This window comes from Pavona decussata, unplaced genomic scaffold, assembly GCF_977016875.1.
Source record: "Pavona decussata unplaced genomic scaffold, jaPavDecu1.1 SCAFFOLD_27, whole genome shotgun sequence".
Lineage (NCBI taxonomy): Eukaryota > Metazoa > Cnidaria > Anthozoa > Scleractinia > Agariciidae > Pavona > Pavona decussata.
Genome location: NW_028145450.1, coordinates 2,244,791 through 2,260,964, shown reverse-complemented (window position 1 = coordinate 2,260,964; position 16,174 = coordinate 2,244,791). Strand labels below are relative to the sequence as shown.

At 37.9% G+C, this 16,174-nt stretch overlaps 1 protein-coding gene across 1 annotated transcript in view; it reads right to left on the bottom strand.

The window, feature by feature from the left end:
- The window catches only part of LOC146485306 (uncharacterized), a 128,296-nt gene extending 117,806 nt beyond the window's left edge, over positions 1-10,490 (bottom strand). Inside the window, exons 1-3 of the mRNA XM_085103648.1 lie at positions 10,172-10,490; positions 9,940-10,089; positions 9,181-9,303 (exon numbers count right to left, since the gene is read on the bottom strand). Of these exons, the coding sequence (XP_084959774.1) occupies positions 9,181-9,303; positions 9,940-10,089; positions 10,172-10,490 (592 nt within the window). The remainder of the gene's footprint in view (positions 1-9,180; positions 9,304-9,939; positions 10,090-10,171) is intronic.
- Between the last annotated feature and the right edge of the window lie 5,684 nt (positions 10,491-16,174).

The window sequence follows — 16,174 nt, the reverse complement described above, 5'->3', positions numbered from 1 at the left end:
ATAATCTTATCAAAGACTGTCTAAAGTGTCAAGTCGAGTTTGGAGTTCACCCAAGCCCAAGTTGAAGAGATACTTAGTACCGACCGCAGAGTACAAGAAACCAACACACATATCGAGGAGCTCGCAAACAAGTTAGAGGACCTCCAAAAAAGATCAAGGCGAAATAATTTCTTCATTGAGGGAATCACGGAGACACCAACGAAACGTGGTAGCAATTAGAAGATAAGATAGTTACTTGCCACAAGTATTCAGCTGCTATAATTCTTGATTGATAAAAAGGCTTCGATACTCTTGATCACGCGATGCTACTATCAAAACTGGAAGCATACGACATTAGGGGGACAGCCCATCAATGGTTAACTGACTAGTTTTGTTTTAGAAAACAATTTGTCCAAATTAACGAGTCCAATTGAAATCTATCCGTCTCACTTAGGTCCATAAGACCTCCTTGAGAAAAAACGAGTGAGACATTTAAGTCCCTCAAGAAAGGTATACTAAAGTCTAAAAATTTTGAGGCCTGGCCTCTGGGCCAGAATTCATACTCCGCAGGTAGTAAACACCGGAGAACTGATAGCTCAAATTAATCGTTTGTTTCACAGTTGTGTGGCACAAATGTGGATTGCGACGTTTCGACCGCTATACTGCTGGTCTTCATCAGGCGATAGTGTTCTCTCAGTGTTCTCTGGATGCGTATCAATACAAATACTTCTTACTAACTTCGTTTGCTCGGTCCATACTGTAAGTTATAATTACGGACGAGTTTTTCGCGTTGATTAATGGCCCAATCGCGAAGTGCAAGGGCCATAAATCAACGGGAAAAAGTGAGAATCCGTAACTTATTGTACGGACCGAGAAAACTAGGTTAGTATTTGTTATATTTCTAAGGTTAATCGGGCGAACGGTGAAGGAAACTAGCTAGAGTGCCGTACAGTGAAATACGGACCGCAAAATTGACCAATTACACCACGCATACTAACTAATAGGTAAAATAAGTAGCATTATGGTTGATGGCAAGAGAGGATCATCATCCTCTCTTGTTGATGGTGATTAGTGCAATGGACACCAGTTGTACTGCGGCCAAATTCACGAGGCCCTCGAAAGTTAAGATGTATCATAAGTATTGCTTCTGAACAACAAACTAATTCGTATTCCAACAATAGCTTATTATTGTTCAGAACAATACTTAGGATACATCTTAACTAAGGATGGCTTCCTGAATCTAACCGTTGGATGTTAATGCAATATTGCATGTTTAATGTAAATATTACATGGCTCTCAGTAACCACAAAACATTTCATTTAACAGCACAAGCAAATTTATTGGCAATACAACACTACAAAAAAGCAAAGCTATAGTAGACTGAAAATACAGAATAATTATGTAGCAGTAATTGTCTGAATAATGAATTCAATTTTTCTCGTTTAAGATTATATTTAAGATTAGAAGTGACAGTCCTTTTTTTGTCCGCTTACAGCTAACACATCCATCGAGATGTTCATGATCTTAACTGACAGTTATGATTTATCAGCTATTGGTTTTTATTCTGGAAATAACTGCATTTTTGACCAATTGTAAGCCAAGTTTGTCCGCTGTCATTATCAAGCCATTATCTTTATTTTTAATGACAGTTTTCCCAAACCTTCAGTCTGAAAAAAGATACCCATTTTGGTGGGAGCCTTCCCATATAGACCCCCGAGGTCCCCATTAGACTGTTTATGGAACAATCAATGAAACGAATCTCATTATACAATTACATTTTACTACACTATACAGGCCCGTAGCAAGGCTAAAACAACTGGGGGGCGAGGTTAATTAAAACTCTCCCACACCGTCACTCATAAAACGGGCCAATTAGGGAGTTTAAGATGCAACAGAGAACGTCAAGAAAGCAGTAGTTTTAGCAAGCAAAACACTCTTTGCACCTGCATCACACTTTTTGGTACATTTCTTCGATGTTTCTTTTATGCGGACTACCACGTGAAATTCCTAATTTCGCGTTTGAAGGAGGACGTAAACAAACGCCAAGAGACTTTTCTTTCTCTTTTTAAATTTGGAATCAGGCAGTAAAAATTCGACTCTAGGATAATTTATTTTTTGGTGGCTCTTGAAAGGACATATTTGTGTGGCTTTCGACAACGCGTGAACACTAAATTGTTATAAAGTGAGGACATTTACATTGCTATCAACCAGCGGATGTATTAGAAAACGAGTAATTTATTTCAACAGCTTTTATGACTTGAGATTTGTTGATTTCAATCCATTTTTGTTCTTAGTTCCGATTCACAAGGTAGGAGTGCCTTTGTTACTGTTTTATATAAAAACAAACTGTTGGCGAAGGAAACTGACAGTTAGTAAACAGAATTCAAGACTGATTACTGATTGATGCACATTAAATATGTTTTAATTATATATTTTTTGGCACATTTTTTTTAAACTTCCCGAAATTTTCACGGGAGCTAAAGCTTACCCTGCCCCTCCCCCTGCCACGGGCCTGGTTAGCCATACAGCACTACAAAAAAAGCAAAGCTACTGTAGCCATAAAGATACATATAGCAGTAACTGTCTGAATGAATACCTCAATCCTCTCGTTTAAGATTATATGACACGACGTGACAGTCATTTCTCAGATTACAGCTGACACATCCAGCGAAATTTTCATGATCTAAGCTTACAGTTATTCAGGTTTATCAGCTATTTGTCTTATTCTGTAAACTACAAATGTTAATTGTAAGTAAGCTACGTTCCTCATCTGTTAAATGAGCCCCAATTCCCGTTAAGGGAGTGAAGGATTTGAGAGGATTCTCAACAAGTTTTTGTATGAGGAGGCTTCACCCATACGTTAAAACTTTTACGCTTTTACATAAAAGGAAACCCATTATTCATACATCTTCCACAAAAATGGTGCTCTTTCAGTTGAAACATTACATCTCCTTTCTCTGGTTGTGTTTGAGATGTTTTGAAATTCCTCTTTTAAATACTTAAATAACAGTTTCACAACACTTGTCTATACTTCAGCTCATGATGTTCGTAACCTTTTTAAATACCTCCAGCCTAATTTACCCCTTACGGGCGGTGTCTTCCCGTACAGGAGAACCCCCGAGGGTCCCTATCAGACTCTAAGGAATAATCACTAAGACGAAGCTCATTATACAGTTACATTTGACTGCAATATATTAATCTTAACCGGTGTCAGTGGTAATCTATCAAACAATAACGCAGATCTACAATACACCAAGTATATCACATATATACAATATCCTTCCCATAATCTAGTCCTACCCAGTCCTATACAATGCAGCTGGTAGATTAATAAAAGCAGCGGCAATGGATAGACGTAATTGTTTGAATGGTGCTAATTTTTAGACCAGAACGGTATTTTTGAATTGATCATGCTTAATTTAGTTCTTGTTTTTTTTTTCTATTTTTTTCGCTTTATTATTATCATTATCACTATCATTATCATTATTTTTTTGGGGGGTGGGGTTGGTGTTTTGATATTTTGAGGATCCCGTTCGTAACCAAAACTAACCCCAGCTGAATAAATATCAAACATTTACACTTTGTGAGAGGATTCATTACTCGGGCCAGCTTAGACATTTCTGTTTGTCAACTGGGCCGAGCTAAACAGACTGGAAAAGCTTTTTGAACAACGATTTCTCGGGTGAGTGTTTCTTTGTTTACTACTCAAGCAATTTCACCATCTTTCCTTGGTGTCGTGTCAAACGCATCTATTGCTTCACTTGGAGAGCTCTTTATCTGTTATGATACAAAATGGTTTCTTACAGCCAGCTCTAATGCTTTTGAGATTAGCTGCTTTGCACTCCTTCTATCTTTTTGTCTACCAGAGAGACAAAATTTCTTGAAGCACTATGAGAGCTCGGTCTTCTCGGGTGGTTTTCTCCACTGATCTCTTCAAGACAAGTCGAGAACTCTGTTTAATTGTTGTGAGAAGCAATCTAAGAAAATACGTTTTTTGCAATTTCCGAGCCTTTGCTAGCTAATACGGGACAATACAAAAGTCTAGCGAAATTTCTTTCGGCTGAACTGTAATTTGCCAGTTCATAAACAAAAAGTTAACAGTAAAAGTTTTTGCACTAACCATTACAAATCTTGCCAGCAAACTTGGTTGCCTTCTTTGTGTTTTATGAAACAGAGCAATTAATAATTTGGTGTATTTGCGAGGTCGTTACTTTTTGAAACCGCTCTGCCATTTTTCTTCCTGATACACGAAATTACGTATACTAAAAGTCGCAGGATATCTGTTATGTGCGGACGACGCATATTGAGTTCACCATCAGCCCATATTTGGGCAGTGTCACAACGTGTTCAATAATAATACACATTGTCTTCCAAGGACAAAGCAATCTTTACTACAAGGTAATAGTCATTTCAAGAGGTCTCCTTCAATTCGTTGCAGTTATGACATATTTGCTTAGCTCGAAAAATGGCCATTACCTTGTACACGTAATTGCTAAACAGTGCTACTCGGGTTTCCTATGGGTTGTGCCTACTAATAAAGGGATATTTTTGTGCAGTTTAGAACTCTGTGGAGAAAGCAGAACTAAGCAAGTGCTTTTGGTATCCAAAAAAGAAAATTGAGGGTAACCATGCATTTTTCAGAGATAATAAAGCTTCAATTACAAAAAAGGGCCATACATTGGGCCGGACACTGCTCTTCTATGGTTTCAGTCTTACTTATCGGAAAGGAAGCAATGCATTTTTATAGAAAACAATCTCTCTGATGAATTCAACTTGTCTCGTGGAATACCTCAGGGAAGCTGTCTGGGCCCAGTCCTTTTTCTTCTCTATGGATCTAAATTGTTTGAAGTCATAAGAAAACACTTTCCATCTGCACATGCCTTTGCAGACGATACCCAGATTTACTTTTCTTTTAAACCGGAATCACAGCTGGCTCAGGATAATGCAGTTAGTACGATTGAAAAGTGTGTCGCTGATATTCGTGCCTGGATGGTCTCTTATCTTCTTATGATAAATGACTCTAAAACTGAATTTCTGATTATCGGTTCTCGTGGTCAGCTGTCCAAAATAAACATCAATTCTATAATGGTTGGGGACTCCATCATTGAACCTGTAAAGAGTACTAGAAATCTGGGATCTTGGTTTGATGAGCACATGGCGATGGACATTCACATTGGAAACATTTGTAACAAAGCCTTTAAGGGTCTTTACAACATTAGACAAATAAGAAAATTTCTTTCCACTGAGGCCACCAAAATATTAATTCATGCTTTTGTGACATCTCACTTGGATTATTGCAACTCTCTCCTTTCTGGACTTCCAAAATATCAACTGGATCGGCTCCAAAAAGTCCTCAATGCTGCAGCTAGAGTCGTCTGTCTAGTACCCAAATTTAGTCACATTTCACCTTATCTAAAAGATCTTCACTGGTTACCCGTAGAGTTTCGGATCGAATTCAAAATATTACTACTTGTTTTCAAAGCGTTAAATGGTATCGCTCCACGTTATATCTGTGATCTCATCAGGGAAAAGGCATCAATCAGAAGCTCTTTGAGATCTAATGACCTCACTTTGTTAGAGGTGCCTCGAACGAAATGTAAGACTTTTGGTGATCGAGCATTCGCTTTTGCTGGTCCATCCAAGTGGAATAAGCTTCCTCTGGCAATTAGGACTGCCAAGAACTTAATAAATACTTTCAAGAAACACTTGAAGACATTTTTGTTTAAAAAAGCATATGACATCTTATTATTCTTTACTTTGTTTATTTTATTTCTTACTTTTTGTTTGATTGATTATTCTTGAATTTTATATTTTATTGATTTTGACTAAATTTTTCGTTTTTATATTGTAAGCGCTTTTGAATATTATATAAAAAGTGCTATATAAATTTATTATTATTATTATTATTATTATTATTATTATTATTATTATTATTATTATTATTATATTTTACAGCTTTTTAGTATTATTGTTGCTTAATTATCTCTAATAAAAAATGCGTGGTTACCCCCAATTTTCTTTTTGGATACCGACAGCCCTTGCTAAGATCTGCTTTTCCTGCGTGGTCATAAACCGCGCAAAAATACTCCTTAGTAACTACCTTTTGCTTTCAACCAGAACTTCTTTTTAAAACTACTATAATTTGATTTTTAGCCTATGTTCTCACTAATTTTTAAAATCTATCGAAATTTCCATCATATTATAACAGAAGATACCTTGGTTTACTAGATTTGGTATGCCATCAGTATGGTTTTAGTCAAATGCCACAGTACCGGTAATTGCAGCCATTCGTGCTGATTAGGTAGTAGACATAGTAGGAACCACAGTTTCTCACTTTGATGGAAGAAACTGAATGACTGCAACAGTTTCCATTATAGCTGAAGCACACTCGTCTTGTAACCTCACCATCGGCAACCGATGGATGACCATTTTCCAGCCAGCTGGTTCCGTGAGTGCCACACTTACTACCAGGAGTACATGAAGTAGGCATTCTTGTGCCAGCAGCTCTTTCAAATCGATACCATCTCGGAGTAATTGAGTCGTCACAATAACCACGATAAGTGGTGTAGGTTATCTTCCTAGTTCCACTGTTCAAACTTTGATAGGTTTGGCATGCTGAGGAATAGAAAGAGGTCACAGAGATGGAATGTGACAACTTTAAAAAGTAAGCCATTTCTTCACTGCTTTTGATAACTTTGGGGTGAATTTCTATGGTTTTGTGAGTATCAAAGAAATCAAAAAACCAATACCAAGTTTCCAAAATGGCAGCTATCCATAATTAATGATTGAATTCTCATCGAAAAGGGAAGGAAATAGTTCATCCTCCAGTTTTCCTTTTCATAGCTTAAAGGTCCCCCAGGCCACTCTCCACCCCCCCCCCCCCCCCTCCTTCCACGCGCGCGCCCCATCTAAGCCAAGGAACTATACCTACAGTGCCATTACTGCAATTGCTGCAATAATGATGACACTGAATATGGTTTATGGCACGTAAGCGCCTCTTTCTTCACATCCAAAGATTTTAAAAAAATATGATGATGACATGTACGTACGCAACATTGATGGAGCTGAAAAACGAAACCCAAGCGCTTTAAAGGGACATTATCACGCTATTTTTAGTAACACATCGAAAATCGGACAGACGCTATCCGGTTAATAGCAGCCAAGATATAATGATAAAATTCCATTAAAAGACTATCAGAATGCAAAGAAACTATCCAAGGATATTTTCGCCGGCAGATGACTAAGATAGAGAGGGGTTCAAATTTGAAAACGTCTGGCGGACGTTTTCAAATTTCGCTGTTGTAACGCACTAAAAATCGCCTGTTGTACTATATTTTGGTTCAACCTTTCGTCTTAGAATCAATATTAATATTTCTTTAAATTAGCGATTGAGAAATTAATTAACACAGTGTTCAAAGTTTAAATTTAATGAGTTTTGGCCAAAAATCATGATATCTCCCATGATACTGCCCCTTTAAGATTACAGGTGAAAGAGAAAAGCAACGGAAGCTAGAGAATCTGGACTGAGACAGTTCATTTGCTAGCTAAACATCGTGGCTTTATACAATTAACCGGAATAATAAAATGTAAAATCTATTCACATAGGAATAAAAAGTTACAATGAGTAAATTTCACGAGATGAGATAAAAGCTATATTGTTTGTACCATGCGATGGACAGGTATAAAGTTGTTGATCATAGTAAACCTGACAAGTTCAATTTTTTTTATTACTATTGAAAAAATGCAATAATGAAATTCCCGAAAAGTAATTTTATGTTCTGTTGTTTTATTGTTTTAGTTTTTGTGTACTTTGCATTAGTAATATCCTATACCGGTATTTTTCATTCCTTTAGCACCAAATTATGTCACAATTGAGGATTTGACACTGAACGTGTGTTTGTCCAGCTTTTTGCCATTTTTTATACCTCCAAGAAACGTGGGGAATTTTTCTGAAATTCATTTGGAGAATGTTAGACTGGTGGGTTATTTTTTGCTGTATTACTTCACCGTAGTGACCAAATTCTGAAAGGCAGGTTTTTTTTAGAAATTAGGCCATTGCAATGTTCTTCCTTTGGTTTTGTCAAATTGTTGCTTATTTTTTGGGGGGAATTTAGGGAAGTTTTAGAAAATGTAGGAAAAGGGGGTGGCAGATCCAACACGGCCAAAGTTGATCTTATCACTATCCGTTGTGGACCTCGAAGGAAACGTCTTTACTTATACTATTCATTCTCCATATTCAATTTCATAAACAGTTTAAGAATGCCTAAACAGTCTAAATTATCCTTACGTTCAGGCATGCAGCTTTTCTTTCCATCTCCTACCTATCCAGGGATACAAGAACAGTTGTATGATCCAATAGTGTTTGTGCAGCTAGCATTTCTTGGGAGGCAGTCATGAGATCCTTGAGTGCATTCATCGATATCTGATGAAAATGACAAAAAAATTGAGCGGGCAGGTTCAAAGTACGAAACTTGATAGGGCATGGGTTTTGTTGCATTTTACTTGAGCTGGCACTGTTGCTGGTTTCATATAGAACTGCTACACCGTGCTGACGAGTTCCAATAAGAACGAAACAGCTGTCCACGGTTGCAGCCCTGTTTTGTCGGTTTCTGTCGGGTTGTTGTCTCGCAAAGTCAACTCTTTCACGTAGTATCAGCCTTGCAGTTTGTGTTAGTTTATTTTTGGCTGATTAGGTCTCTTGTAGATCTTACGTCAGCTATCAGCATTATTGTTCGCGGTCCTTTGCAGTGTTCACGTCTATTTTTACCCTCAGCTGAAAGAACATGTCACCATCAACAACAATGTGATCTGCTAAGACGTGGTATGCCAATTTTTAATTTAAAAGCATGTGCCCCAGTCACATTACATGTGCGTGACTTATTAATAAATCACTCCTTGCTAAAGCATGTAACTTGTTTCCTTTACGTAAATCCGTAAACATGTTAACGAATTTAAATATATGAAACATATATTTTGAACTGCGGATGAAAGATCAAATAGAAGAAAGATCCTCGCAGTTTAGTACGCAACTTAAGCAGTTGCGAAAAGAAAGCCTGAAAAAATTCAGGCTTCCAAGGACGGGATTCGAACCCTGTGCGATGCCGTTGCAGTGCTCTACTAACTGAGCCATCAAGCTAAGAAGCAAAGAGTTAAGCAATATAGTTGATAACATGTATCGATAGCTTTCCATTTTCTTCTTACCTTGGCAAGTTTTTCCATCACCAATAAATCCTGAATTGCACGAGCAGTTATAAGAGCCGTGGTTGTTCTGACATTTGGCATTTACGTGACAGACCGGAGAAGAAGCGGTGCACTCGTCAGCATCTGAAAAAAAAAAATCCAACAACAATTTTCTAAACACTTGTGATATAAATAATCGAGGTTTTATTTAGTGGTAGTTAAATACACTTGAGTTGAGTGAGCGATACCAGCTTCTCCTCGACTCACTCCAATTCGATTTTCTCTATCGCCTGTTCAACTGTAATTTTCATAGAAACAGACTACCACAAGTCTGATCATTAAAAGCTTAACACACCTCTTGGGTGTGGTCCCATATAAAATTAAAAGTCAGGGAGAGCTCAGAGTTGGAGTAGAGAGAAAAAAAACCGAAAACCCCAGAAAAACCTTGAAAGCAACGACAAGTACAGCTGTATTTTATTTAGGTCAAGAATATAAATATAACATTCCTGATACGTCACAAAATAGCAGCAAAATAGCAAGAGCCAAATTATTCATAACGACCCCAGCAACAGCCTGTCATAAGGGGCTTATGTGAAGCAACGCAAAAATCATCCAGCTGGAACCGTATCTTGTTGTAAGGGACGTCAAATTCTGGCTTAAAAAGAGGTTAACCTTAACTCCTACTCCAACATAACCTACACTCTTCCCCTGAGTAATTCCCACTTTCAAGCTCTGTCAAACAGATCTAGTAACAAAAGCGGCTCCCAGAATCAAACTCACCTTCTGTCTTCATGTCGCAATAAGCTAGTACCGGTTTGCCTGGTATTATGGTAGACAGCCAATATTTGCCACTGACCACTTGACCTTCTTCACTCGCTTTTATTTCTTTGCATGTCTCTGCAGGCAGCTCTGCGATTGAACCAAGGGGAACTGAAAAGCAAAATCAGAATTTATTCATGCATTGTTTATTGACTCCACAGTAACTTAGCTATTTCTTAAAGCAGTAGTTTACATCTGTTAATGTCTCGTCTGAAATAATATCTGTCTGGGTCAGGAATGAAATCCTCCGGCCTGGATTCCTTCGTCCGATCACTGAATTCACACATATGGAGAGACATCACAAAGTTGAAACTTTGGCATCGATCATCTGTACGACAGACTAACAGGCAGTGAAGACCTAGATCGGCCATCATCGTCTTATAGATGTGTCCCTGCAACATCCATCCAAAGATGGACAGCTCGGATCCAAAGGCTGGGCATTGCTGAGTCTCTGCTATGTAGAACATTTGACTCAAGACAAGGAAAACTGAGAAGCAGAAGAGTTGTTTCATGACCATGTCTAGAAAAAAAAAATTGAGACGTACAAATCTCAAGGCCCGCTAAAACGGTTCTAAAATTACCCAACATTCGTTCAACAAAAATTGAACGGATGTAAGGCATTGATGTTGAATGAACGAAGTGTTCAAGCGGTTTCAACGCCCTTCACCACTTTCAAGAACAAAGGAAATGTTGAAATCAACGTTGAATGAAAGTTTCAACCAATTTAACTTTGATTCAACACATTTTCAACAAGATTTCAACATCTTTTTGCGCTTTCAACAATGTTGAACGACATGTTCAAATGCCCCCGACATTTGGTTCAACAACTGTGTTGAACGCATGTTGAAACCGTTTAAACGGGCCTTCACAGCCAGGATAACACAAAAACTATTACAACAGCCATATCAAAGTCATTTTCAGGTGGATTGAAACTAAGCCGTCTACTGAAACACTCCATTCATGTGTCGAACCTAATTAATGAATGGCAATGGGCAGTCGAAATTGGATGTGGAAGCATCCTTAAGTTTGACATCAGTGGTCTGCCGCACTCTCAATTATCAGTCGCGGTAATTTAAAAGTTTGATGTAGGCCAGCTAACGAAGAGTTACAGGTACCTCAAGCTCTATAAGAGACAAAGACCGTGACATTTGCGTGTGTGTTGTAATTTGAGCGTCACGGCGGAATAATAACCGCCGACCGGTTAGCTCAGTTGATTGAGCAGACTACCGTGCGGGAGGTCGTGGGTTCAAACCCCGGCCGGACCAACACTCAGGGTCTTTAAATAACTGAGGAGAAAGTGCTGCCTTTGTAATGACTTCTGCAAATGGTTAGACTTTCTAGTTTTCTCGGATAAGGACGATAGACCGTAGGCCCCGTCTCACAACACTTCAATGTTCATAACCCTGTAGGACGTTAAAGAACCCAGACGCTAATCGCAAAGAGTAGGGAATGGAGTTCCTGGCGTGCTGGTCTGGTCTCTGTGCTGTTTCATGATTTCATGGGTTCGGTGGGTAGGATGAGGTCGCTAATGGACATATGCTGATGAATATATGTGAATAGAAAATGCGGTATATAAATGCATTACCATTACCATAAGGATTTGTATAGGGAAAAACGATTTCTACTCAGGCAATTTAAAAATGCCAACGAGTTCGCTACCTGAACTCCTTTGTCTGTTGTTCTTTCTCCTATGTGGTTTTTGGAGCGATTTAGCGCGATTTCAGTGAGTTTTAGTTCCATTGCTTTTCTTTTATATATTTTTGCGACGGTTCAGTAGAGTTCTCAGATATTGAAAATTAAAATAATATCTCCAGATAAATTCGCGTTGTCTCGGAATACGGCCAAAATGAATGACAACTTGAATTGGCAACGTGTCGGGCATGCTTGCTGTTTCTCTCAAGCATAACTTCAGGCTCAAATCTAACGTAAAACATCAACCAAATCTTAATTTGCATTTTGCACAGAAGTTAAGGTGTTTTCGTAATACTTGCCCAAATCCATTCTCGGAAAAAAAGTAGTTTTGTGCTCTATTTACAGCTCTCCTCCAAATCATCAGCAAAAAACAATGCGGTAACCTCATTCTATCCCCCAATAACGTTTGCCAGCCAGTGTGAGAATTTTGATGGGAAATGCTATTGTTAGAAATATGAAGTTTTTGTATTGAAATCAAGAAAACGAAAATTTTATAGTCCTTACTGAGGAAACGAATTGGAAGAGTTGAATTTGAAATTGTTGAATTTCTCAAGAATACTACCTAGGAATAGTTTTGACACATTCACCATAAGTTATACACTGTAAATACAATAATTTAAAATGACCTGTTAACTCCTCTCTCTAGAAAATAACTCCAGTCTTAATTAACGTAAATTTGAGCCAAAATGAGTAGATTACTATATTTCAACTTCTCAACTTCTTCACGATAAACTATAGTGATCCCCTCTTTTTTAATTCAATTTTGGAGCAAGCATATGTAGGTTAGTGACTTGACGAAATTTGGACAAAATCCTTTATGTAACTTCCATTTCAGAGAAATGTCCTTGATAGTCATGAAGTGGTTTACTAAGGAGCACAATCCCTTAAAAGTTCAAAGTCTATCTGAGTTTAGTTAATTGAGCCGAGAAAATGTGTAACAGAGGTATTGAAATCATTGTACACGTGTGTACCATTAAATAAAAGCAAGAATATCAACCAAAAATAGGCAAATCTGTCTATTAACTTCAAAGCGTTGTTCCACCTAATAACGCCCAACTCAACTGAACCTTAATTCAAAAAATAAAAAGAACTGACGAGAAGGGTGGCAATTTTCATACCAATGAATTTTGTCTGACTGTAGAACTTGCCAGATCCAAGTGTGGCACGGGAGGTTTTCTATTCTGTAGCAGTTGGAAGAAACCCGGTAATAACAGTTTCCTGACAAAAGTCCAGTGAGCACGGACTTAATAAAGACAATTTCGAGTGCGCGATAAATAAATGCGCTCATTCTTGGCACACCTTGAATTAATTAAATGCACTAAAGAATGCATAGATAAGTAAACAGACATATTTTGGCTCTTTCAATTCTGAAAGTAAAACAAACTGAAATAAATGGACTGTCGCCATAACGGTAGTGAAAAAAGCGTATTTCGTTCACGACTTCCTTTTCATTGCTTTTAACGGATTCTTTTTTTAATGGTTTGAATCCAGGAGTGGTATCATAAATTGGTCAACCACGATCATCCGAGTGAGGGTCGCATTGACGAACGTTTCGAAAACCTGAGAGCTAGTCATCATTAGAGGCACGTTAGACTTCTGCCTATGAATTATTACTACTTAATCAGTATCTGTACATGTTGGTAACGTCCTTCCATCACCCTATTACGTTTTGTTTGACGAAAGTCGTATTGTTAGAAAAATGAAGTTTTTGAGTTGAAATCGAGCAAATGGGAAATTTAGCTCTTCCGGCCCTGAGATAACAAATCAAATGAGTGCGTTGAATTTCTCTGTAATACTAGTCAGGAATAATTTTCGCACAAACTTGGCATTGAACACAATTTATAGTTACACAACACTAGAATGCTTTGAAATGACCTGATAACTCCTCTCTGGGAAAAAAATTCCGAATGTAGGCAAATGTGCTAAATTAAAGTAATTTCTTCCAAAAATGTATAGATTACAATAATGTTTAAGCTCCTCATTTCTCAACAACGACTATGTGATTCCTTCTTTCTATTTAAATTTTGGAGCAAGCATATATAGGTTGGTAAACGACGAAATTTGAACAAAATCTTATTATAACTTCAATTTTAGAGAAATCATGCCCTTAACATGTAGTCATGGACAGGAGCGGTTTACCAAGGAGGACATTACTCGTTCAAAGTTGAAAGCCTATCTGAATTTAGTTAATTTAGCCAAGGAAATGTGATTGGAGAAATAAAGGTATTGAAATCTTTCTACTCATGTGCACCATTAATTAAAAGCAAGAACATCAACTAAAAACAGGCAAATCTCTCTATTAACTTCAATGCGTTGTTCCACCTAATCACACCCAACTCAACTGCAGTGAACCTTAATTCAAAATTAAAAAGAACTGACCAAAATGGTGACAGTTTTCATACCAATAAATTTTGCCTGACTGTAGAACTTGCCAGATCCAAATGTGGCACGGGAAGTTTTCAATTCTGTAGCGCTAGCAGTTGGAAGAAACCCGGTAATAACAGTTTACTGACAAAAGTCCAGTGAACACGGACTTAATAAAGACAATTTCGTGCGCGCGATAAATAAATGCGCTCATTCTTGGCACACCTAGAACCAATTAAATGCAGTAAAGAGTTAATACTGCATAATGCATAGATGAGAAAACAGATACATTTTGGCTCTTTCAGTTCTAAAAGTAAAACAAACTGAAATAAATGGACTGTCGCCATAACGGTAGTGAAAAAGGGTATTTCGTTCACGACTCCCTTTTCATTACTTTTAACGGATTCTTTTTAATATGGCTTGAATCCAGGAGTGGTATCATAAATTGGTCAACCAAGATCATCCGAGTGAGGGTCACATTGATGAACGTTTCGAAAACCTGAGAGCTTAGCCTGCATGACAGGCGCTTTATGAGCCAAGCGGGGTGAACGCGATATTTCGCGCGGAGCGCGACACGAGGGCGAAGCGCGAGACGAGGGTAAGAGAAAAATAAAGCGCCTGTCCGCAGTCCATTGTTCTTGCTGTTCCTCCAATGCTCGACCGTCCATCAGGTAGACGGTCATACTGATTGGTCAATTAGTACCACGTGATGATGTCGTAGCGTGCAGTTTAAGCAGAACTGACGAAAAGGGTGACAATTTTCATACCAATGAATTTTGTCTGACTGTAGAACTTGCCATATCCAAGTGTGGCACGGGAGGTTTTGTATTCTGTAGCAGTTGGAAGAAACCCGGTAATAACAGTTTACTGACAAAAGTCCAGTGAACACGGACTTAATAAAGTCAATTTCGCTAAGTTGTGCTCATTCTTGGCACACCTTGAACATATAAAATGCACGAAAGAGTTAATACTGCATAATACATAGATAAAAAAACAGACACATTTTGGCTCTTTCAGATCTAAAAGTATAACAAACTGAAGTATATGGACTGGTATATTTTATTACTTTAAACGGAATTTTTTTATTTTCAATGGTTTGAACCCAGTAGTAGTATCGTAATATCATAAGTTGGTCAACTACGATCATCCGAGTGAGGGTCACATCGACGGATGTTTCGAAAACCCGAGAGGAAGTCATCATTAGAGTCCGTCAGTTAGACTTCTGTCTATGAATTATTACTACTTACTGTTCCATCAGAGTCAGGTTGTGAAAACCAAGGTAATATATTAAAAAACTTATTACAGAACTTGTTTATAACCTATTTTCACTATAACGACTCCTGTAACGGGTCTTCAATTTTTTCAGTTGCCTAGCCAGATCATTTAAGAAAGATAAAAAGCGGTTTTTTTTCCTAATCGTAATTCATAGCGTATATTGTAAAAAAATGTAATTCACAACTTGCTCTTGAAGAAACTGGAATTGTCAGTATAAAAAGAGGCCTGGGCTGATTGTCACATTCAGTTAACAACTAATTGATCGCAGAAGCCTAAAAGAGTTGCCCAAATATCATGTGTCTTCTCTACAGCTACTGCTAGAGAAATATGTTTTTTTTAAAGAGCCTAACGAACATGCAATGTTTTCGCCTTCCATGAGGCTTCGAAGCCATACATCTTTCACAAAAATCTGAGTTCAATAAGCTGCCACGGCCGTAGGTGAAAGCCGGAGGTCTAAATATGCATTGAACACGGCCTAAAGTTAAGCGGGGGCTAATTCCTTCTATAGCGGAATAACTTTTATGTTCTAGTGCCTCGGAATCCGCCTTACCACCGTTTTATTTTATTATTATGGAACTTGATTCCCCTTCCAGAAAGGAAGCTGAGACAGGTAATTGTAATATTTCAACACCAACCAGTCGATAATGGCAGGTGTCTCTGACGAGTTTTGCAATTCTAATCAGTTGTTTAAAATGCGAAATACGTTTGCTGATGAGGAAGTGATTAGAAGCGAATGTTAGTCTGATTACGATATCTAACAGTTACGTCGTATCTTCAGCGTCTTATCATTTTCAAAGTGGGTCGTTTTTATGAAACATTATTCAATCGTTTCCCTTAACAAAAAGATACTGAAAACTTGCAACTT